Source organism: Ascaphus truei, chromosome 2, assembly GCF_040206685.1.
Source record: "Ascaphus truei isolate aAscTru1 chromosome 2, aAscTru1.hap1, whole genome shotgun sequence".
In the NCBI taxonomy this organism is placed as follows: domain Eukaryota; kingdom Metazoa; phylum Chordata; class Amphibia; order Anura; family Ascaphidae; genus Ascaphus; species Ascaphus truei.
This window is the reverse complement of record NC_134484.1, coordinates 17,807,576-17,833,202: the sequence shown is the minus strand read 5'-3', so window position 1 is coordinate 17,833,202 and position 25,627 is coordinate 17,807,576. Positions and strand designations below refer to the sequence as shown.

The 25,627-nt window shown below is 44.2% G+C and overlaps 1 protein-coding gene across 1 annotated transcript in view; it reads right to left on the bottom strand.

Annotated features, from left to right (window-relative positions):
* Positions 1-15,886: 15,886 nt before the first annotated feature.
* Positions 15,887-25,627, bottom strand: part of TSNARE1 (t-SNARE domain containing 1) — a 593,698-nt gene continuing 583,957 nt past the window's right edge. Inside the window, exon 13 of the mRNA XM_075581632.1 lies at positions 15,887-16,191. Coding sequence (XP_075437747.1) covers positions 16,096-16,191 — 96 coding nt within the window. The 3' untranslated portion in view covers positions 15,887-16,095. The remainder of the gene's footprint in view (positions 16,192-25,627) is intronic.

Here is a 25,627-nt window from a genome sequence, read left to right as displayed (position 1 = left end):
GTGGTGTCACTAAATCTAATGGTGTGTTGGGCACTGCGACTGTTTTGTAAGGACTTAGACTGGTGGTGGCTATAAATAAAGGATTCGACCGATATCTACTCACAAAGATAAAATCAAAACAAGCCCATAACAAAGTATGCCACTGCCGATCATGATGCCACTTGCGGTTCAGGACCTCACGTCACTTTCTTCATCACTTGAACTGGGACGTCTAGATGGGTATCCTGGCAATCACCCAATGCGTTTCACCTGAATTCTGGCTTCCTCAGCGGTTTTGCATAGTCCAATAACCACCTGCCTTATATACCCACCTTCTCATCTAACACAATCAGTTTAACCCCTTAGTGATCCTAACATTGTAGTTTGACGTTCTGGTTCAAAATCTTTTTGCGTTCTTTTTTTAATGCACTTATATAAATTATTACATACATATAAACTTAAAGGACCAGTTTTAACATTATAAAAAGAAAATAGAATTAGGGGAACAACCTGAATACAGTATGAGGAATAATCTTATAAAATATATCCCTTTATTACTTACTCTAACACTATATATGTAATATATTAAATTTAAATCTGAAGAGAATAACAATTAATCTAAAACTCTTCGGACCATGTACTCCTTTTCCTAAATGTTACTTTTATGTCTGAAGCACTTCTCCCCTTTATGTGTTATTTATATTATTTGTTATTTATATGATTGTACGTATATTACTGCTGTGAAGCGCAATGTACATTAATGGCGCTCTAGAAACAAAGACATACAATACAATTAAAAAAGGTTATATACAAATATAAAAATATAAATGTTAAACACTGAACTGCTCTTTGGACGACTCCTTTGTGTACAGATCGGAGGTGCTGCCTGAAAGCTTTCTACAGAGAGGTTACTCTAAGAAAATTATATCAAAAGGCTACGGATGTAAAGAAATGTTAAAAAAACTGACTTTTTAAAAATCAGGCTAAGAATAGGAATGAATGGGTAAGATTTATATCAAATGTTGGTACTCACTGGCAGGATTTGAGAAAAATTCTAGGTAAATATTCAAGCACACGTTAAATAAGTTATGGTGAGTAAGAAAGTGACAAAAACCCTCCAACGTACAGCAGATAAAAATATCACTTGTGAGCACATTCACGTCTCAGACAGGTCTGCCACTCTTCCTGTCCCCATTAGCTCTTACATCGCGTCCATAGTGGATCCGACGTAGCGAGCGCCAAATACAAACCAATGGAGGCCAATGCGTGTGTCCATGGTTCGCGTGAGCGCCGAGGCGGCCGAACTGGTTTGAATTTGCCATGCGAAGGCCGGGTTCAGCCAATGAGGGCGAGCCGCTCACCTGATGTCGCGGGCACGCCCCTCGGTAATGCCTTCAGCATGCCTTCGCCACGCACTCTCCACCCCCATCGCGCAACCCTGCAGGACACAGATCTCGGCAAGTACAGGCGCACGTGACGTTGCCCGTTCAGTCGTGAGCCTACTATGGACAAAGCCTAAGCATAAAGTGCTTCCACTGCAGCCAAGGATTCTGGGAAATGACATGAGCACACAGTGTCACCTTTTGCTTCTAATCCATAGGGTTGCAGACGTGTGAATGTGCTGACAAGTGATATTTTTTATTTCAGATAAATATTAGAATGAAAAAACAATGAATTGGTTTGTTTAAAAAAACAAAGTATATCTCTATCTGTTGTTAAATTGTTTAGAATTTCTAATGCACACAGATAGAAATATTCTTTGGTTCTGTAACACCCTTATCCCCCCTAAGGGAGATCTGTTGTTACTTGTGATATTATGGTGCTGTGGTGCTCACCTGCTGGCTCTCAGGAGGACTGAGTCTCCGTGTTGGTATGGGGAGTAGTACAACAGGACAGGTGTTCAGGATGGTGCAGCGCCTCCATCCTGCAGGGCTCTGCCAGGGGAAGGCTTTATCCCTAAAGGTACCTTGATAGAAATTCAGCCAGATAACAGGAACAGTACAACTTGATTTATTGCTGGACCAGCTCATACAATTCCTATTCTTTTCCACATTCCTCCCATGCAGGAGAGGTTGCATTCATTTGACTAGGCTCCCAGGAGCTTGAGGCCCCTGGGCTAGTTTTCACCCCCTCACCCAATGATTTGGTGAGGTAGAATCCTGCCTACTCCCTAAGGAGCAGGCTACACTGGTACACAACTCACTACATTTAGAAGGGAGCCATGTTTTATACCAGGGGAGGGTCCCACTCCTAAGCTCCGGTAACTGGGCAGCATCACCCAGTCAGCACACCCCCCAACCCCCCGGCACATGCTCCAACGGTTTCCAGACTGCACCTGGAAACCGATACAAATGATCAGTCCAGTGAGGCAACTCACATACTGGCCCATGTGAGAGGAATTTAACCCCAACACTGCCTGCACCTTACCAGGACTTATAGTGCTACGGCCGGGGAATATATAGCCAGGGGCACTGGGCTACAGTTCTTTATACCAGTTCGTAGTTTTTTTTGTAGTATTATATCTCACCTGTGTAGCACCCTATTTAAACTATACTCTTTTTCCAATCCTGAGCGGTCAACACCTGTTAGTTTAAATATTAGAATATATTGACACAGGATTCCCAATTAAAACAATATTTGGGGACATCACCTAGAATGACAGCGTGGAGATCCCGTCATGTAAAGGATTTAGTAGTAAGAAGTCACTTTGCCCAGAGTGAGAGTGATCAATAAAAAATGTGGCTACAATCATCAGTGATCATGGTGGAGCTGTTGGGGGAAGCTTCACCACTTAACCAATTGCCTGAGCAGGACTTCCGGGGCTGCAAAGCACTAAGCAATGCTGGGTCAGAAGGTTAAGTATCAACGGCTTCCTGGGCCATTGAGACCATCGACATGCTGTGCCTGGAGAATCCGCTCGGGCTGACCTCTTCACTCACTGTCGGGGCACCCGATTCTTGCAGTTGTTGACCAACATTGAGAACCACCATGGGTTTTGCAAGTTAAAAACATACTGTAGAGAGATCTATTTATCAAAGTACACTGGTTGCACCAGACTTCTCACAGGGAAAAGTTCAAATTGTTTTAATCAGATTCATTTTTTACGATAAACCTGGGGCCATGCTTTCTTTAGTCAGGAGACTTTGGTACATAACCCTTATTGAATTGGAACATTCCTTCTGTTTGACAGTATAACATTTGTTGATTTATGAATTGCTAGTTACAGCTCTGAGTTTCTTGTATGATATTAAATTCCTATTCTTACTGAGAGTAATTTCTTAAATGTCCTTTATAATTATCATGTAAATAGAAACAGAATTATCCTCTACTAACACTTAACTTTAACTTAACACTAAACACTAAATGAAGGAGCAATATGTGTTGCAGGCCCCTCCAGCATGGAAGCTGTTGAATTGTAGATGATTCATAGGAAACGGAAAGTTGTGAGTTCCCCAAGAAACAAAATAAGTTTGCACAGATCATACTGGGGCTTTGGGTGACTGGAGATTGACTGAATGTGCAGTAGAGCAGCAGTGCTGCAGGGTGTAAGTGTCTTGCGTTAAGGATGAAGGGAAATTCAGCAGCTGTGTCTATCATTTCCCTAGATTCCGGGGCCATTACTGCAACTATGCAGTCTTAAAAGAATGTGAAGAGCACAAGAATGGCAGAGGTGGTATTGAATACACTCAATGCGAGGAGATAGGACAGGCACCTTCACTAATTAAAGATACAGTATGTGTAAATGTCCACTTATTTTGAATAAAGGTGCTCAAATGTCTTAGACATCCAGTCTACAAGATTTGTGGTGGGCAATTCTGGTAACGCGCAGTTTATACTTTATTTTGTATAGGGTCAATGTCCCCTGCAGAGGTAAAGTCATGCATGCGGGTGGCTAAACAGAAGGTTCTTCAGGTCTGCTCCGGTGCTTCGCCTATCCAGCACCTTGTCTTCCCACACTGTGAGAGTGAGCAGTAGGACCATCAGCTAGCAGACATCCACAAGTGCCCACGGGGTTTGCATCAACGCCAAGGACTATCACTGGCCGGTACAGCCATATTATCTCTGTGCTATTTTGAGCATTTTCCTGTGCTGTTGTTCCCCATTGCCTGACAGTAAGTGAGCACTAGTTCAGCTTTATTAAGGTGTGCACCATGGATGCTCTGGAACTCTTACCTTATGGTCTCTGAGATCTTTAACCAGGAGCTGCATATCCATCGTTTTGCTGGAAGGTGCCGGATTGTTTGTTTACCCTTTCCCCATGGGGATGAACTTTATTTTTGCTTTTTGCATTGTATTATAGGGAGTTTTTACAGTATCATTGGACATTTTTTGCCTTTTGGCAACGGGCCTGAAGAAAGGCTCCTATCCCCGAAACGTTGCCCCCCTTCCCTGTATTATTACCTTTCTTGCACTAGCCCCCCTTCCCCCTCCCCTGCCTCATCCCACCCTTTCCCTTCACCTTGTTTTTCTCTCCTTCCTTATCACATGTGTTCTGGTATTGTGATTTACTTACACCCTTTAGGGGTGTGTGCTTTTCTCTCTCATGAAAACATTTGGCTTATACCCTTTGCAATTTGTTGTTTATGAGTGCTGGGAACATTATATTTGTGAACAGAAGGTGGCTGATTGACTCAGTGGCTCTGAAAAAGAGAGCACTTCATCCTGAACATACATCACACTTCGAACAAAACGTGAGACATAAGTACAGACCGGGCAAGTTCAAATCTCAGTGAATTTTCCTATGTCATTTTTATATCTGTCTATTATTTGTGCTGACATTATTCATGGCTATAACAGGGCCTACACTTTTAATGCGGAATGCTGAGGCAACTGGGACTAAATACTACACTAAATACAACATTCCTGTTTAGCACATATTAGATGCAAACTTTGAAATCGCATATTGTTTCAATAATACATTAATTTGAAACGTGATTACCGTTGAGCATTAGACTTCCTATGAGAAAAAGAAACTTTGCAAAGTATATACAGTATGTAGGTCTTTATTTATATAGCGCCATTAATGTACATACTGTAGCGCTTCACAATAGTAATACACATGACAATCAAATACAAATAATGGGAAGAAGTGCTTCAGACATTAAAGTAACATTTAGGAAAAGCTCCAAAGAGCTTACAATCTAATTGGTAAGTAGGAAGAACGTACAGAGACAGTAGGAGGACGTTCTGGTAAGTGTGTCTGCAAGGGGCCAAGGTTAATGTATGAGGTGTATAGTATCAGCCACGGAGCTACTCATCTGCTTCGGTAAGGAGGTGGGTTTTACGGTGGGTATAGTCTATAGACTCTATACTGTATTGAAGCCGCACTACAGGTTGTATTGCTTGCTTTATTCTTATTTTTTTATGTTATAGAATTGAAGAAGGGGATCTCTGGAGCTGATTTACTTCCAGAGATACTTATCATGGTAGGGGGTGCCGGTATCGCTAGGCAGTTTAACCCTTTGCGGTCCTATGTCGGAATATATCCGACAAAATATTTTGCCGCTTGCGGTCCAATGTCGGATCGGGAGGAGGGGGGAAGAGATGGAGTGAGGCGCCGGCAGCCACACATGTCCCCCGCAGCCACCGTACATCCCCAGTATTCCCCCTGCACTTCTCCCAGCAGCCGCACTGATCTCCTCCCCCCCCAGCCCTGCACCGATCCCCGCCAGCAGCACCTCACCCCAGCCCGGCACCGATCCCCCCCAGCCCGGTACCGATTCCCCTCCCCCCCAGCCCTGCACCGATTCACGCCAGCAGCCCCGCACTCCAGCCCGGCATCGAACCCCCTAGCCCAGCACTGATTCCCCCCCCCCCCAGCCCCACACCAAATTCTCCCCCCCAGCCCTGCACCGATCCCCACCAGCAGCCCCGCACCCCAGCCTGGCACCGATCCCCCGAGCCCTGCACCGATCCCCCCAGCCCGGCAGCGATCCCCTCAGCCCGGCCTCGCACAAAATGCCCCGTACAAATCCCCGCACCTCAGCCCGGCACCGATCCCCCGAGCCCAGCACCAAACCCCCCCCAGCCCTGCACTGATCCCCGCAGGCAACCCCATGATGTCCCAGCAGCTGATACCGGGGGCAGGGGGGGCTGTGAGTGTGGTGTGTGTGTGGTGTGATTGTGCTGTGTGTGCTGTGAGTGTGTGCAGTGTGCTATGTGCCCGATCCCCCCAGTCCGGCACTGATCCCACCCCTAGCCCCTCACCAAATCCCCCCCTCCGCCCAGCACCGATCCCCGACAGCAGCCCCGCACCCCAGCAAGGCACCGATCCCCCCAGCCCGGCACCAATCTCCCCCCCCCCCACAGCCGCGCACCAAATCCCCCTCCTCAGCCCTGCACCGATCCCCGCCAGCATCCCCCACCCCAGCCCGGCACTGATTCCCCGAGCCTGGCACCGATCCCCCCCAGCCTCGCACCAAACCACCCCCCCCCCAGCCCCGCACCGATCCCCGCAGGCAGCCCCACGATGAACCAGCAGCTGATAATGGGGGTAGGGGGGGCTGTGAGTATGGTGTGAGTGTGTGCAGTGTACTAAGTGTGCTGTGAGTGTGTGCAGAGTGCTGTGAGTGTGTGCAGTGTGCTGTGATTGTGCACAGTGTGCTGTGATTGTGCACTGTGAGTGTGTGCATTGTACTGTGAGTGTGTGTGCAAAAAAAAGGCTGTATGTGGTTTTTTTTCAGAAAATTAAATTAGACCTGCTGGCGTACTAAGTGAAAATTAATTGGACCGCAAAGGGTTAAAGCTCCCGTTCATGGGGGCCAAGAAGAAGCCGCAAGGGACAACGTTGTGGCTTCCTGTGGCCCAGGACATTAAAGCGCTGCCATTTCGTTAGGCACATTCTTTCACCTGGCTGTAGAGATAACAGCGCCGCTACATAGATAAGTATCTCCAGAAGCACAGGATCCCCGGTGCTGAAATTACCGGGGTTCATCTCCTATAACAAAAACAGAAAAGCAAGCACTGCCACCTACAGCGCTGCTCTAACTAAAACATTTCTCTGTGTAGTGTAGTGTAGTGTAGTAATACACTAAAAATAATAATAATAATAGCATGTTCTTGTGTAGCGCTGCTAGTTTTACGTAGCGCTTTACAGAGACATTTTTTTCAGGCACATGTCCCTGCCCCGTGGAGCTTACAATCTATGTTTTTGGTGCCTGAGGCACAGGGAGATAAAGGGACTTGGCCAAGGTCACAAGGAGCCGACACCGGGATTTGAACCAGGATCCCCTGCTGCAAACTCAGCGCCAGTCAGTGTCTTTACTCACTGAGCCGCTCCTTCTCCCTGGTAAAAAAAAATAATGGTAAACAGTAGCACAAAGCTCCAGATGTAGAACAGAAATATTCATCAAATAATTAGCACAACTGGTAGAAGTTACCATCAAACAACAAATCAAACTTCAACTGTAATACAAAAGTTAGATTTTTTAATTATATAGTATAAAAAGTCTCAGCTTAAGAAAATCGGATAAGTTAAATGTCCTTATCCCCATTGCAAGCGAAAGTATACGATCTGGAAAACAGAAGCAAACGTAATAACTTAAGGTAGCACTGAACAAGGAAATATCATCCCATTATTTCCGATTACTCTGCCTGCTATTTTACCACTTGAAAAAGAGCTCAATTGTATCACTGAAAGAGCACCCAGGTTATCCGCTCTCATGCCCAGAAAAGCAGATCGGCATCGAGCAACCCACCGAAGAAGATTCTTCATGCAACGGAGGATGGCGGGCCTGGGTTACAGATAGGCTACTGGGCCTTCGATTACTTTAAATATGTTTTAATGATTTTTTTTTTGTTTAGGCCACCGGACTTTGGATTATTATTATTAGCAGTACAACTTTGATTGCTTGCAACCATAAGAATAACATCATAATGTAAATTTGGCCTAACGAACCTAGATGAGTCTGGGCCAGGGGTGAGCCACTGCCAATCCTCAAATGCCACAAACAGGCCAGGTTTTAAGGCTATCCCGACTTCAGACCAGGTGGGTCAATCAGTGGCTCAGTCATTTTAATGAAGCCACCTCTGCTGGAGCAGGGATATCCTGAAAACCTGACCCGTTTGTGGCACTTGAGGATTGGAGTTGCTCACCCCTGCTCTAGGCCTTTGCATGTTTGTCTAGCTCATTGTCTGTCATCATTTACTCTGTGCAGGTTATCCTGCTCCCATCTGTGCCCATGACTGTGTGTGAACAGCACCTCCCTCCCTCCACTGCTCTCAAGAAGATTTATTTGCTTTCTGGGACTACATATTCAACTTACTTAAAGCAATTCCTATGAACTGCTCCGAGTACTTTAAATTGTACTTTATTTTTATGTCACATCCACTTACACTTTTGTTTTGGCATATTGTGTCATGCTATCATTGGTTGATGGTCTCAAATTGTTCTTCTCGCTTTACTTTTTACCCCTTGAGTGCCCTATTGACGTCAGGGCAAGGGTGGCCAACTTCAGTCCTCAAGAGCTACCAACAGGTCAGGTTCTCAGGATATCCCTGCTTCAGCGCAGGTGGCTCAATCAAAGACTGTGCCACTGATTGAGCCACCTGTGCTGAAGCAGGGATATCATGAGAACCTGACCTGTTGGTAGCTCTTGAGGACTGAAGTTGACTATCACTGACATACAGTACACATTATGAAAGGCTTCACCCTGAGGGCCCTTATGACGTACTCTGTATGTCATGGATTTTGCTGGTTGTCTAGGTGGCGTTTGCCATCAGTGTTCCACAGGAACTAAATTGAAGGGGAGGACACTCACCTTCCAGGCATCAGCACCAGGAAGCAATCACGTGATGAGCTCAGGAGAGCGGTCACATGATCAATAGTGTCAGAGGGTCCGTGACCACGGAGGTGGCAGGACCTTCTGGCACTGGAAGGGTGAACATCCTTACCATATTTCCAATTGATTATGTGGTACAAACTCTGTGAATGTGAATGGATCATTTACTAAACAAACAAACGAGAAGACACAGGTGGTCTCCCAAAGATCCCTTTTGCTCACTGCACAACAAGGCTGCTATATGAAATAGGGGTGTAATACTCCCTGACAGATTGTCTGATAAGCTGTATTGGGTACATAAAGTAACCGCTCACAACACTGTGGGCGGACAGTTACCATTAAAAGCCTGATATGGGCAAAACAATAAAGTTTTATTAATTTCAAAGAACAACGGTGCACACTCAAATACCATAGAAACAGTTAAAACACAGGGTAATGGGTAACACCAGAAGGGAGTGGAATAACTAGTCCAATAACAGATATATCTAATAAACCCTAATGGTGGTGACTAAGTTCAAGGTGTGGGGTAGGGTAGGAGGTATCTATAAATGACAGGGGGAACAAATAATAATGCTGAGCCTATATGTATCTAAATAGCCTCTGGAGCATTCAACTTTGTGCCATAAAGATATAGGTCCCCCTAAGTGGAGCCTCTTTTCCCTAGATAGGTAACAGGGTGTGTAAATCAGGAAAGTAACAGTATAGTGGCAGAGCGCAATGGACACAATAAACAATAAATGGTAGTCTCACAGTCTAACTACAAATATAGTGTCCCAATTGCAAATGTGGTAGCTAGGAATCTACTCACAGTACTCATTGAGCACAGATATAGTCACTGTGATGTCTGCCACAGAGATCAACTGAAATCAACACACACCCTCTCCCCCCAGTACACCGGAACCGTCTCACCCGTGACCTCCGACGTCAACGCGATGACGTCATCCCTTATTGGTGAGCGGTTAACCACAAGTTATTTCTATAAATTTCTATAAATAAATAAATAAAGACCTACATACATACTTTGCATGTGACAAAGTTTCTTTTTCTCATAGGAAGTCTAATGCTCAATGGTAATCACGTTTCAAATGAATGTATTATTGTAACAATATGCGATTTCAAAGTTTGCATCTAATATGTGCTAAACAGGAATGTTGTATTTAGTGGAAAAATGTTACTATTGCTCCAGTGTGTGATCACGTAAATCTTATGCATATTCAATCCATACTCTGGAGTTCAGAAGGAGATAAACAACTATCTTTGCAGCTAAACATTAATATCCACCATTACTTTGCCGGGCTACATTAGCCCAGTAGTGAGTTCCAATAGTAGTATTGGGATTCCAATCAAACTTTAAAAACCCATCCTAGGTTTCATAATTTAAACCAATGAGAAACCTAGGATCTGTTTTTAAAGTCTGATTGGAATCCCATTATTCAGTCCCTGATGAAGTGGCCCATAGCCACGAAACGCGTAGGATTGTGTTGCTACCATTTTGTTAGCCCGTCCACCCGGGACACTGTGACCTTATTCGACTATCCACTTATCAGACTATCCACTTGTGTGGCATTTGTTTGACTGGAGTCCTTCCCTGGCTGAGCAGCACTGCTTTTGCGGTATCCAGTGGTGGAGCAAAGAGACCGAGGTCACAGACGGCTTCCTTGGAGGATTTCTTCATTTGGCAGCTCCCTCCATGGTCTAAATAGGATGGTGTCTGCAGACAGTACCCTGCTTACCTTGATGTTCCTGATCGGATGGTGACGTGGTGACTCGCAGCTTCCCAATGGTTTATGTCCACAGGCTTTTAAACTGTTTTTATTTTGTACGTGCACATCTTACCATTGGTGTTATCCAGCCCTTTTTCCAGTTATACTACACCATGAGAGCTCTCTGCGCTTGTCTTTCTTATTCTCTCGACACCACTCACTGAACGTTTTCAATGCTTTTTCTTCTCCCTTTGTATTGTGTTAATTTTATATATCCATATTTTCACTTTCATTTCATAAGTCACCTGTATAGATACAGCTGGGATGTGCAGTACTATTGTACCCCGTTATTCTCATCTCCTCCCTCAAAAGGATGCAAATGTATTAAACAAAGAACAAAGGGGAGAAAGAGGGTGGGGGTAAGAAAGAACAAAAGGAAAGAGAAAATGTATGCACAATATGATCCTTTTGTGCTCTGTAAGCTTTAGGAGGGTGAAGATTCTTCTAATTATACAAATGAATGTAACCATGTAGATCATATTATAAATCGATTAAGTATTTGATGGGGTTTTAACCATGAATCCCATTCATTTCAATGTTTAGACATTGGTTTTTTTTTTTCCTTTACAAAAGGTCAGGGGTTCAAATATCCGTGGATTAATATTGTCTTTATTTTAACACTTTCTCGTCTGAACAACTACCGCTAAGTGACATTCAGGGACCCGTGATGTGTTTTGTATTTTTTTTTTACGAAAGCTTCTCTTTTATATTATAGATACAATGACTTACTTTAGTGGGCGAAACAGCTTTTAATTGATATGGACCTGCTATCCTGGCAGCAGAGGTACAGCAATATTGATTAAAAGAAACATTTTCTTTTTTGACTTTGAGATTCTTTTTTTTGCCCTTTTCAATGTGGTTTTGATTTTTTTTCCAGTCTAATGATTTGTTCAGGGGATACAAGCATTTCAAATAAGTGTCATGGAGGTTAAGATTGAGCTCAGGACATGAATTCAGAAACTTCTGAACCTACATGACTCTGTGATGGATACATATTCCTACAGTAATAACACACAAACGTTCCCCGGAGAAAGACCGTTCATTATCACGCTTAAAAGAATGGAAACTGTCTGAGTGCGCACTCTGCTATTTAATCTGATTTTGTTTATAAATATTATGATCTGCACCATCAGTCTCCCTTTTCCTCTTGTCGGAAATTCACTGCTAGGGGAAGAGGAGTTTTTTCCTTGTACTATTGCTGTGAGAAGCTGCCAGTGAAGAAAGAATTCACATTACTATATAGATATCCAGAAGGATAAAGCAACATGTCTAAAATCTAACTTTGCATATCATTGGAAAGATTCCTTAATCAAATACTTAGGTGTTAATATATGAAGCTCTTTCTCCATTCTACATAGAAACACTAACCTTCTCTTTTATTTGCTCTTCAAAGAGATCTGAATTATTCAGGTAAATATGAGATATCTTGGCTGGGGTGCATTGCCTCTGTTAAAATGAATAGGAATGTATTGCTTGTCTTTTATATATTTTACAGACGCTTCATATACCAGGTCCATTAAAAGCCTTAAAGGATTTACAAACACAAGTTAATACTGTACATTTGTCAGGCAAAAAAATCCTGAAACCTCTATTTGAATCGAAGACAGATAGGAGAAGGAGGTTTGGCTTTACCTGACTATATTCTCTATTATACTGCTGCACAGCTGAGCCACACTGAAAACATGGGTTGCATTTGAGGATTTGGCCATATCCTCTTTTCCTAAGCTAACTTAATAATAATAATACTGTAGCATGTTCTTGTATAGCACTGCTAGTTTTACGTAGCCCCCAAGGTTACGGCCAGTGTCTTGTTATCTTCCGACAGTGAGCATCCACCATGAGCACTTCTGTCTTATTAGGATTTAACCTCAACCAATTGGCACTCATCCACTCTAGAAGCTCAGATCTATTGAACACTGATGCCTGGTGCAAAGGACAAGTAGAGTTGAGTGTCATCTGCATAGCAGTGATAACTCAGGCCATGCCGTCTGTTTATGTCACCTTGTGGCAGCATGTACACTGAGAACAACATAGGAGATAGGATAGAACCCTGTGACACTCCACATGACAGGGGCATTGGTGCAGAGCAGTACGCTCCTGGAGATACTCTCTGTAACCTGACAGTGAGGAAAGGAACTGAACCAGCCAAGAACTGTCCCACCCAGTTCACAGAAATCCTTCAGGTGCTCGGTTAATATTCCTTGGGCCACGGTATCAAATAATGCAGGGAGGTCAAGGAGTACTAAATGCTCCAAATGTTGATTTTGCTTTTTTTTGTAAACTAATTTTCCCCAAGACATTAGCAAACGCAATGCTGATAATACCCCATTTCTAACAAATCCCCTATTCAAACACACCCTCAGTCTAATGATACATGACCTACAGTATGGTACATAAGACATTTGGAGCTTATTGCATCCAAGACAAAAGGATTATACATTTTTTTTAAATCAAATATACATGGTGCATTACATCACATAGATTTCTGTCTCATAGCTAAAGAACTATTGCAAAAAAACATCTATTCAATTAATTTACCTGTACAGCCACATTTTACTTGAGATCTACTGTACATTCATATACATTTTCTTCGTGGAGGTTAGATCCTCTATTATTAAAAGAGTAACATTATATAGTGGGTTAAAGAGAAAACAAAACATGTTTAATAAATATTAAACTGAGGGGCACATAAGCTAGGCATATAAAGTTAAATTAGGGGGGTAAGTAAGAGAGAGCAAGAACAGAAACTTAAAGAGCTGGACTATACTGTGGGCTTGTAACTGCTGAGAATAAACTGACATTCTCATTATCCTCAATACCAAACATCTTATTAAATTTATTACCAAATTAAAATGTTTGAATTAATGATATATTGTCTCGTAAAACTGCAAGTAGTGTTCTAAGAATTCCACATAAAGAGGGAAAGGTCATAGCTTACCGATTTAGGAAACAACAGTTAGAGACACATTAATGGCTTACAAGATTCATCATGTAGAACACATGAATCACAAAGAAATATGTTCCATCCTGTGTTATTACTATAGGAATATGAATTCATCACAGAGTCATGCAGATATCCGGGAGCTTCAGAAGTTTCTGAATTCTCTCAGTTTAACCTAAATTAAGTAATAGGCAGAATACGCACTTAAATAAACCTATGAGACTTAATGGTGTTGTCTTAGCCCTATCCTTTCTTAAATCGTGTAAATCCCGAGGGCTCTTCAACCAGTTTCTCAAAGGGGTCGGATCAAAAATTATATCAGGAGTAGAAGGGCCACAAGAGTATCGCAATATCATTTAAATGTTGAACTATAATATGTGTGTGTGTGTATGTGTATGTGTATGTGTATATATATATTTATATATATATATGTATATATACAGCTCAACCCCGTTATAGTGCGAGCCGCTAAAACGCGGTTTTAGCATGGACCTCGAATTTAAAAAAAAAAAGAAAAAAACATTTGTTTTTTTCCCTTCACACCCCTTCCCTGTGTTTCTCCACCCTACTCTTGTGCTTTTTAAGAACTATATATTCTGCATTAATAGTCGTTAAGTATTTCCATATTTTGTGATACCTATTGTTCTATTATTACCGCTATAAAATTTTGGCTTATTCCGTGACTCTTTCGTTTTCTCTATTAATCAGTGTGTGCTGGAGCTTTTTTGTTTTTTTATGATCTTCAGTGGGGTTGTTTGGGCCCACTTCGTTTAGTTTGCACCCTGTACTTTATTTAGAGTGCTGTCTATTTGTTTATATATACATATATATATATATATATATTCTCTATTACTCTCTTGTTTTACCAAATGTAGCACAGACATTTCAAGTAATCAGAACAGCCGATGGAAAAGATGGCAAAGGGTGGCACACTAACTATACATGTAAAGGGTGGCATACTAACTATACATGTGTAGCCGGGACTCCCTTTTACCACCCATTTGTTGTTGTGGAGTGGGAGAGTGCTGCCGTAGGGAACGCTCCGATATCGGAGGTTCCGCGTAGAGGGAGTGTCATGTTGAAGGTTGCGCATGCGCGGGCAGGGCGGCAAAAGCCCGCGGAGGAGGAGAGCTCTGATAGGAGGGAGGCCAGGGAACTACGGGTCCCAGCAGCCCCACGGACCCTCGTGACGCGCGAGGACCAATGAGGTGCGAGTAAGGGAGGAAAAGGGGTCGAGGGGCATGCACGCTGAGTCAGAGCTAGCGGGAGGAGGAAGGAGAGGGAGCTCCAGTGTAGGGAGGTATTCCGCCCCTACCTAGGCCTCATACCCCAGGCCCAGTTAGACCCTGATCCCCAGTACTGTGAAGCTGAGCTAGGGACTGGCCATAGACAGGTTCCGGTTCCCTTACTGTGTGCGTGATCGCTGTCAGGACATTTCCAAGTCAGCGGGAGGTCTGGGCTCAGACGCCGCTGCCGTGTTGCTGCGCGTCCGGCTGGGATCGCCCCAGACACCTACGGATGACGTCATTTCGGCCCACACCGATCCTTTGTGAAGACTGTTGCAGGACCAGGTACTGGAGTGCCCGGCAGGTAAACTACAAGTGCACCAACGATATCACTATTCATTCAGCACACAGTGGCTGCGCAGTCACACATATAGATTCACTGTCTCCCTTGAGAGTGGGGGGGGGGGGGATATTGGAGAAGGAACTGGACACGGGGTGGGATCACCCGGTGGAGGAGGGTAGTGAGCGTCCTGCGTGACGCAGAGTATAGTGTCTGCCTCACTTAGGGACACTGGTTTCTGATAAAGGAGGAGAGAGGTTACAACATCATTTTATTCATGATAGTAAAGTTAATTGGTTTTACTGCTGTGTGTGTGTGTGCTGATGTAAAAAAGGTCCTGCGAAGACCCACTTCCCCTCTGGCGGAAGGTGTCGCAGGTGGAGGCGCTGCACCAAGTATCAAGTATCGAGCGTGCCCCAGGCTCTCCGTGGCAGAGGCTTAGGCCCTGTGAGCCTACAGGTTATACAGCATATGGTAGTGGTCTGTGTTCGCTAGGAACCAGGGCTACACATGTAAAGGGTGGCACACTAACTATACATGTAAAGGGTGGCACACTAACTATACATGTAAAGGGTGGCACACTAACTATACATGTAAAGGGTGGCACACTAACTATACATGTAAAGGGTGGCACACTAACTATACATGTAAAAGGTGGTCATCCTCGACCTATACAGAACAATGGTACCCAAATGTGCTCCGCATTTTAGATAATCTGTAAATGAACCATATTCGTTTTGTTTTTTAATCAGAAATAATGTCTAAACATTTATATTTCATAAATAAAAAATTGTAGCATGCAACAAAGTACATAACAGAGGAATTCTCAGGTAAATCATTTTATTAGGTTATCGAGAGAGAGAGAGAGAGAGAGAGAGAGAGAGAGAGAGAGAGAGAGAGAGAGAGAGAGAGAAGAAAGTGTTACATAGCATCGTGCAGAATGAGCTACTGCATCTCGTCAACACACGAGCAAGCCAACTACAGTAATAAGCAACATAGGGGAGGGAAACTACTCTCCGTTCATGGAAACCTATATATGAATGAAAGTGTCGTTCATGGAGAAGGACTATTTGTTTACTGAAACAACAATGACAATGATGATCACCAAGAGGACAACAAGCCCAGTGGAGATAAAGCAGCACTTCACCTTCCGGGCACGTCTCTGAAAGACAAAATAAAAAGACACAACATTGTGAATAAAGAAAGCTAAAAATAGGAGAGAAAATGCCAATGACAATTCCAGATTCTGTAAAATGAATCAAACTCCATATGAACGATACTGAAAAGCTGAACTGTCTTATTGAATCGCTCCACTGTAGGCACGCTGAGTTTTTTAGTGCAAAACTAGACTGCTACCGTATATAATGATTAATAAACTACAGACGGATACATTTCAACTCCAGTGAAGAACAATGATGATGATTATATTACTAAGTGCAGTGAGGCAGAATAAGGATGCTAAATAAGGGGAAATACATTTACAATATGTTATATCTACGACAATAGAAAGTAAGGCCCTAGGTCGCTTCAATTTGGTTTTGCCTACACGGCCCCTTATTCATTCTGTAACAGGAATAAGAAAAGGAAGGATAGGGTCTCATAGTTCCTCCTTATTGCATTGCAGTTTCTGGTTTGAGTCATAACCAATGGAGGTTACAAGTTTCCAGTTATGATACAGGTGACCTATGACCAGAATTTTAAAAAAAATTCTTACTGTTTACACTAAAAATATTTCATGAATTATTATTCCCACATTACACACTGGATACACATCCAAATGATTTGTACCTGCTTAGTTACTCTGTTAAAGGGTGTGGGTCAAAAACATAATGTTTTCTGGTTTGCAAAGGTGATGTGATAGTGAATGGTACAGACACAGGAAGCACACACATCTGTTCTGAAAAAGGTAAGTATCATTCATTTTGAGTCTTGTACACAATATAGCAACTGTCCAAAGCAGGGGCGGCCAACTCCAGTCCTCAAGGGCCACCAACAGCTCGGGTTTTCAGGATTTCCCTGCATCAGCACAGGTGGCTCAATCAAAGCCTTAAAACCTGACCTGTTGGCGGCCTGTGAGGACTGGAGTTGCCCACCCCAGCTTTAGAGGAACTGCTGCTTTCATAAAAAGGTTTCTGCTCACTCTGTTTCTGGTTCTCCCCGTTGAATTCCCACCCCTCAGACTTTCCCCCTATGTGCCAGAGACAAATACTGTATGTACAGTAGACTGGTGGAAGTTGAGTTGACCACTGCTAACAGCGTATGCTTCTTTATAAAAGCACTGTGCATTTCAGTAGAGCAGGGTTGGCCAACTCCAGTCCGCAAGAGCCAACAACAGGTCAGGTTTCCAGGATATCCCTGGTTCAGTACAGGTGGCTCAGTCAAAGATATCCTGAAAACCTGACCTGTTGTTGGCCCTTGAGGACTGGAGTTGGCTACCCCTGGTCAAAAGCTACTGTACCTTGCCATCAAATGCACACACAGACTTACACCTGGGAAATCACGAACCTCCCCTAGCTCACTTCTCAGTGAAACGTTTTCTGTAAAAACTATCAGGACACCATAAATAAAGAGATATATTTGCCAACTTTTTGTTGTCGTACAAATATCACATAATGATACCTTTTTTTCCCTACTGTAACTTGCTAATTTCCAAAAAAAAAAAGAAAACAAGTTCTGATGAGTAAAAATGTGACAAGGCGCCAACCCCACGCGAGTTACAGCGAAGCCAAAGAAGTGAAAGAACTTATGAACAGCACCGGCCCTTCTGGGCTCTCTGTCTTTGCCCTAACAAAACACTACAAGAGTCCAACATTGGCACAAGCACAGTTACACCAGTCCGCTTCTCTCTGCACACATTTGCACCATTGCTAACAATTACCAGACAGGTGCACACTCTTCTTTATCTTGTATGTACAGTATGAATATATGTATTTATATAGCACCATTAATGTACATAGCGCTTCACAGCAGTTATACACGCGACAATCACATAAATAACAAATAACACAAATAACGGGAAAAGGTGCTTCAGACATAGAAGTGACACTTAGGAAAAGGACGAGCGCAGAGCTGCTGCAGGATCTTAAAGGTTTCTGTGGCTGTTATTTGTAATGCTTGAAGAGCAAAAGCTCTCAAATGTTATATAATGATACAAGATGAATGTGATGAAATTACGATAAAACAAATGTTGACAAAAGCGGGCCCTGTGGCAAATAAGCCATGAATGTAACTGTGCAGTAAATACATCTACACACAGCCAGGCAAATAATCATAGAAGTAAAATACTATTCCTTATATTAATAATAGTAATGAAAAATAAAAATGATTATCTAAATATAGAATACTCAGCGTCACCCGATCCTTACGTCTCTTCTATCTGCCAAGTATGGGATGAAGGGCAGAAGAACGCTAGTAGTTCAGTCAAGCAAAAAGCATGACAATGTATGCAAAAATAATTCCTATAATTTGTTATAAATACTATTAGTTGATATTTCCCTAACTGCAGTTAGGTATTATAAAGAATATCACCACAAATATATATTACTAGCTGAGAGACCCGGCGTTGCCCGGGATGTGAACCGTGCTCACACTGATACACACTGCTTATTGTTCACACTGCACACTGCACACACACACTGCACACTGCACACACACTGCTCATTGGTCGCACTGACGCACACTGCGCACACACAGCTCACAGTGACACACACTGCACACTGCACACACAGTGGTCACACTGACACACACTGCTCACTGCACACACACACATACACAGCTCATTGCTCACACTGACACACTGCACACTGCACACACACTGCTCACACTGCACACACTGACACACACTGCATACTGCACACACACTGCTCAATGGTCACACTGCACACTGCACACACACTGTTCAGACTGACACACACTGCATACTGCACACACACTGCTCATTGGTCACACTGCACACACTGACACACTGCTCATTGCTCACACTGCACACAGTGCACACACACTGCTCATTGCTCACACTGCAAACACTGCACACACACTGCTCACACTGACACACACTGGTCATTGCTCACACTGCACACACTGACACACTGCTCATTGCTCACACTGCACAGCGCACCACACACACACACACACACACACACACACACACACACACACACACACACACACACACACACACACACACACACACAGTTACAGACAATCACAGACAGTTACACACACTCACACACAGTCACACACACTTACACACACTTTCACAGTTTCAAACAGTTTCACACAGTCATAGACACTTACACAGACTTACACACACTCACACACTCTCACACTGTGAAACACTTACACACACTGTCACACACAGTCACACACAGTCACAGACACTTACACACAGTTTCACACAGTCACAGACACTTACACACACTTACACACAGTCACAGACACTCACACACAGTCTCACTCAATTACACACACCAGCACCAACACCCGCTCCCCCCCCCCTCCTCCTGCGCAGACAGCGGGGACAACGGTGGGGAGAAGGTGAAGCGGGGACCGGAGGGGCATCCCCCCTCCCATCTCACGTCCCGCGGCCTAGGGGGGAGCCGGGACCGGAGGGGCATCCCCCCTCCCATCTCACGACCCGCGACCTGTCACGCGGTGACAGGGGGGAGCCGGGACCGGAGGGGCATCCCCCCTCCCATCTCACATCCCGCGGTCTGTCACGCGGTGACAGGGGGGAGCCGGGACCGGAGGGGCATCCCCCCTCCCATCTCACATCCCGCGGCCTGTCACGCGGTGACAGGGGGGAGCCGGGAGCGGAGGGGCATCCCCCCTCCCATCTCACGTCCCGCGGCCTAGGGGGGAGCCGGGACCGGAGGGGCATCCCCCCTCCCATCTCACGACCCGCGACCTGTCACGCGGTGACAGGGGGGAGCCGGGAGTGGAGGGGCAAGAGCAGCACGTAGCATGTGGAGGGGGGGAGCTCACCCGTCCTGCCGCTGCCTCACTGATCCGGCCGCTGCCTCACTCATCCTGCCGCTGCCTCACTGATCCGGCCGCTGCCTCACTGATCCGGCCGCTGCCTCACTCATCCGGCCGCTCCCACGTGGATGTGAGGCGGGAGGCCGCGTGTTGTGGCCGCTCCGCCGCGTGTGTCCCGGGCGCTCGCTCCGCTCCCCCGCTGACTGTAGCGGCGCCGGGGTGTGAGCTTGGGGGGGTGGGGGAGTGTGTGAGGTGTGTGTGAGCTTGGGGGGGGTGGGAATGTGTGTGTGTGTGTACACGGGACTCCGGGTAAGTTCGAGCACAGGGAGGGTGGGGGGGTGTGGAAGTTGAGGTGCGGTCCAGCTGACGGGGGAGAGTGAGGGGCACCGGGAGGGGATTGTGTGTGTGTGTGTGTCCTTTGGCCCGTCACTCCGCCTCAGGCCAATGAGAGGTGTGCGGGAGCGGGCCAAGGGACCAATGAGATTTCCCCTAGGGACACCGGACATCCAGGCAGGCAGGCAGGCAGGCAGGCATACAGTGCTTTCACTAATATAGTATAAGATTTCCCATAAAGGCACAGTCCTTCAAATGCCAATTAGAATAACTATAGCACAAAAAGCTCACAATTCTATAGGTGGTTCTTGCGCCGATGTATGGATTTGTATATGGGTGAATGCCCGGTGTTGGTCCACCAGACGTTGATCACGTTTATACTTTACTTTAAAATGGCTAACTTCCCTTCATCTGTACAGTCACAAAAAAAGTACACTTATTACAGCTCCCATGACTGGGAAAAATAACTTGTTAGTGAGAGAATCCCCCAATACAGTATACATATACCCATCCACATGATCATTTTCACATGATTCCCTTGTCACAGAGCTCACCCATACCTCCGACCACTTACCTGATCCCATATGGTGTCAGGGCTGACCACTGCAACTCTAGTATGTCTTATACTAAAACCCTGAAACAACTGTATATGTACTTTATGTAGGTATAGATTTATATATAGGGCCACCAATGTACGCAGTGCTTTACAGAAATATAAGAGACAGTACAGGGAAGTAATATACAAAGTGTCACAAATGCGTTGAAGAGGACATTAAGCAATAGGAATGAGAGAGTTCCTGCCCTACAGAGCTTACAATCTAAATGGAATTATGAGAGACTTACAGAATAACAAAAGGAGCAAGGGCAGTATTGAACATATTTGAGGGGCAGTTATGCGTATCAGGAGTTAGAGGAGTAGCCTCAGGCCTTACTTAACCAAATGCTTCACCGAGCAGGTGGGATTTCAGGCAGCACTTGAAGTTGGCAGGGGAGGTGGATTGGCAAATGCTGGGGGGTGGGGGGGAGGGGGAAACTTCAACAGGTGGGACGCCCAAAGTGAAAAGCGTTTAAAATGCGAGAGTGCTGTAGAGATGAATGGAGCAGAGATGAGAGTAAAGCGTAATGGATGAGAAGGGTACAGCACATCAGGAGATTAGAATGTCGAGCTTTGAAGGAGAGAAGACGAATATTATAGTTAATGCAGAGAGTGATGGGGAGTCATTGAAAAGATTTCAGAAAGGGAGGGGCAACCTAGAAAAGGGCGAGATAACTTGTGCAGCAGCAATAAAGACACTGACTGAGTGGTAAGAAAGATTAGAGGGAACCAGGAGAGCGCCTTGTTGCGGACACCAGGAGAGTGAAGAATTTGCAGGTGGTCAAGTGTCAAGAGTAGCAGAGAGGTGAAACAAAATTAAAAGGGAGTAGAGCTTTGGAGACTTGGCAAGTTGTATATCATTAATAGTGATAGCAAAAGGCGAGACAGGGCGGTAGTTAGAGGGGTAAGTGTGCTGTTTTTGAGGATAGTTACGGATATTGCTTGTTTAAACGCAGAGAAGAACGAGGAGTTGAAAATGTTTGTAGGTATAGGGAGCAGAGTGGGACACAGAGGATGGATGAGGTAAGAGGTCATGGTTACATGTGGTGGAAGGAGAGAGGATACTGAAACAAGGTGACATGGCCTATGGGTTAAATGTAGGTACAAATTGACAAAGAAAATGTTATGGGTTAAATGTATTTGAATGGTTCCTTTAAAAACAAATATAGATAAAAGTATTTTAATAACGTTAAATCTTTCCATTATAAGCACAGAACTTGGAGGCTTTTTATGATCTCAGTTACATTTCTTGCTTGATAAGACTTTTGTGGAGACGTGTGTCTATAAAAAAATGTATTAATCAACGTCATTCCAATTTCCTGTTTCAGGGAAGTATTTATAATATCATTGTTACTTACAGTGTCTATAAAAAAAATTATTAATCAACGTCATTCCAATTTCCTGTTTCAGGGAAGTATTTATAATATCATTGTTACTTACAGTGTATAAAGACAAACGTAGGAGGGCAATTAGTATAAGTATATGAATTTCAGTGTACCAGTTCCAAAAAAATACCAGAAAACAAACATGACTAAACTTTTCACTGGTGGATGGTTGAATTTTTCTAATTACATTTGTTAAAATATAAATATTCTATGCCTGCAGCCTACACATACTCATATAGTTTCCTACACACAAAACAACAGATATTTTAGATCAGAGACCTGGTTGTTTAATTTTAAATGATCAAAATTAGTTCACTTATTTGTAGTCATTTAAGCATTAAAATGCCACTGACAAAACTGCTAGTGAGCGAGACCCTGGGAGTCAGAACTGCTAGTGAGCGAGACCCTGGGAGTCAGAACTGTAAGTGAGCGAGACCCTGGGAGTCAGAACTGCTAGTGAGCGAGACCCTGGGAGCCAGAACTGTCAGTGAGCGAGACCCTGGGAGTCAGAACTGCTAGTGAGCGAGACCCTGGGAGCCAGAACTGCTAGTGAGCGAGACCCTGGGAGCCAGAACTGCTAGTGAGCGAGACCCTGGGAGTCAGAACTGTAAGTGAGCGAGACCCTGGGAGTCAGAACTGTAAGTGAGCGAGACCCTGGGAGTCAGAACTGTAAGTGAGCGAGACCCTGGGAGTCAAAACTGCTAGTGAGCGAGACCCTGGGAGTCAAAACTGCTAGTGAGCGAGACCCTGGGAGTCAGAACTGCTAGTGAGCGAGACCCTGAGAGTCAGAACTGTCAGTGAGCGAGACCCTGGGAGTCAGAACTGTAAGTGAGCGAGACCCTGGGAGTCAGGACTGTAAGTGAGCGGAGATCCTGAGAGTCAGAACTGTAAGTGAGCGGAGATCCTGAGAGTCAGAACTGTAAGTGAGCGAGACCCTGGGAGTCAGAACTGCTAGTGAGCGGAGATCCTGAGAGTCAGAACTGTAAGTGACCGAGACCCTGGGAGTCAGAACTGCTAGTAAGCGAGACCCTGGGAGTCAGAACTGCCAGTGAGCGAGACCCTGGGAGTCAGAACTGTGAGTGAGCGAGACCCTGGGAGTCAGAACTGTAAGTGAGCGAGACCCTGAGAGTCAGAACTGCTAGTGAGCGAGACCCTGGGAGTCAGAACTGCTAGTGAGCGAGACCCTGAGAGTCAGAACTGTAAGTGAGCGAGACCCTGAGAGTCAGAACTGCTAGTAAGCGAGACCCTGGGAGTCAGAACTGTAAGTGAGCGAGACCCTGAGAGTCAGAATTGCTAGTAAGCGAGACCCTGAGAGTCAGAACTGCTAGTGAGCGAGACCCTGAGAGTCAGAACTGCTAGTGAGCGAGACCCTCGGAGTCAGAACTGCAAGTGAGCGAGACCCTGGGAGTCAAAACTGATAGCGAGCGGAGACCCCGAGAGTCAGAACTGCTAGTGAGCGAGACCCTGGGAGTCAGAACTGCTAGTGAGCGAGACCCTGGGAGTCAAACTGATAGAAAATATCAAGGGCAGAAACCATCAAATAGCTCAATCTGTGTGAGTGGAAATACATTGCTTGCTCCTCACAAGGTAAAACATAATGGAAAAAAAATACTAAAAACCCAAATCTGATAAAAAACAAAAAAAAACAAATGAATTAACAAAAATCTCTGAACAATGCCTGGAAATACTCACAAACGCAACGTGTATAGTTTAATATTATATAGACATGGTTGTGGCATGATCACATTTTAGTGATATATCTTCCTGCAATCAAGGGATTATAAATGAACAGATTAGAAATGAACAGCACAAAGTTAATGTTTTGCCCTGATCATCTATAGCCTTCTGTGTATATTTTTGGTTGGCACAAACATGAAGATGGCACAAGTGCCACATCTAGCATATAGAAGCTATTTCCTGCACAGCGCCTTTGAAATACAAAGAATTTACAGAAAGTGGCTGAGGGATTAAGTCACTGTCCTTGAAGGCAAAGTGATAGCTATTTGGGCTGTTTCTTTTATCTCTTTACCTCAGTCCTCAAGATTAGATGATAACATTTTACTACGTATTGTATTAGCCGGGTTAGCCAGCTGTTCCAGCATTTGTAGAGGATGTCCTAACTCAAGCTGGTTGGGACAATACAATGCTTCTAATGTGGTGACAGCTGGCCTGTCTAGTTTCTTCCCCAAGTTAAAATGTACAGAGGGAGTCATGAAACAGAAAAGTACTGTAGCAGGGAACCTGCCAGCTCTGTATAGCAGGGCTGCAAAGCAGTGATTTCGGGAAAGAAGGGTTGTAGCTACGGTAGCATCCCAGCATCAGCCCTCAACAGAGAATGTCGCAGTGGGAATCATCAACAATCTCTTGTGTTCTTACTCTATAGTTTGAAAGTTGTCCCCGTTATGTATAGCACAGAGTATTATTTTTTTCTTATTATGTATAAAATCATTTGTAGTGTCTCAAACTATTTGTAAAAAGCATAGATGCTCAAATGATGGTGAGCCACAACAAATACATTGTTATCGTGTCGTTGAGTTGTTTTTATTGCTAAATGGTAACATTTTACATGCAAATAGTCATTCTTAGGATTTTAAAGAATACCGAGATCTGGTAGAATGGCGTGTCTCTCGAAGGCCATCAAGCCTTATTACTTTGGATTCACTCATGCCGTTTGTCAAATTGATCTAGTGTAATTATACCAGAGGTCCCTTTCAGGTTTTTCTTTTGATGTCTGCTTATGTACGCTCAAGATAAATAGTGCGTTTTACTTAAATAATTATCACAATGAAAGCCATGAGAGCAATTATTAATAAGAATATACCAATATAGCACGTGACTGCCTGCTCACTGAATTTAAATAAACAATGAATGATTTCCCCAAAGCTTGTGGCAGAGCTCCTCTGTCTACCAACTAAGTCTACGTTTGTGTAGCATGAATTTGCCCCAAAGAAGATATTGTGATACATTACAAAGAACACATTCTTTACCACTACAAAACCCCACATCACCAATGGACTTGTCTTCTATATAAGAATATGAACATTATCAGTTCCTGTCCGTTTTGCTGTTTCATACAACATTAGTTTTATGCATTAAAACAAAATATAAGGCTGTACAGTCGAATGACAACATGGACATCTAGTTCTGGCCATCTTGATATGCTCTGGCATAGGACGTGTTCAAAGTGATGACCTGGAAGAGATCCATTTGCTGGAAGCCACCTTGTTGGTGACTTTGGAAGCCAATCTGTCCGAAGGTAAGAACCCTTCTTGAGTAAGAAGACCGGGTAGGAGCAAAGATCAGGCGCA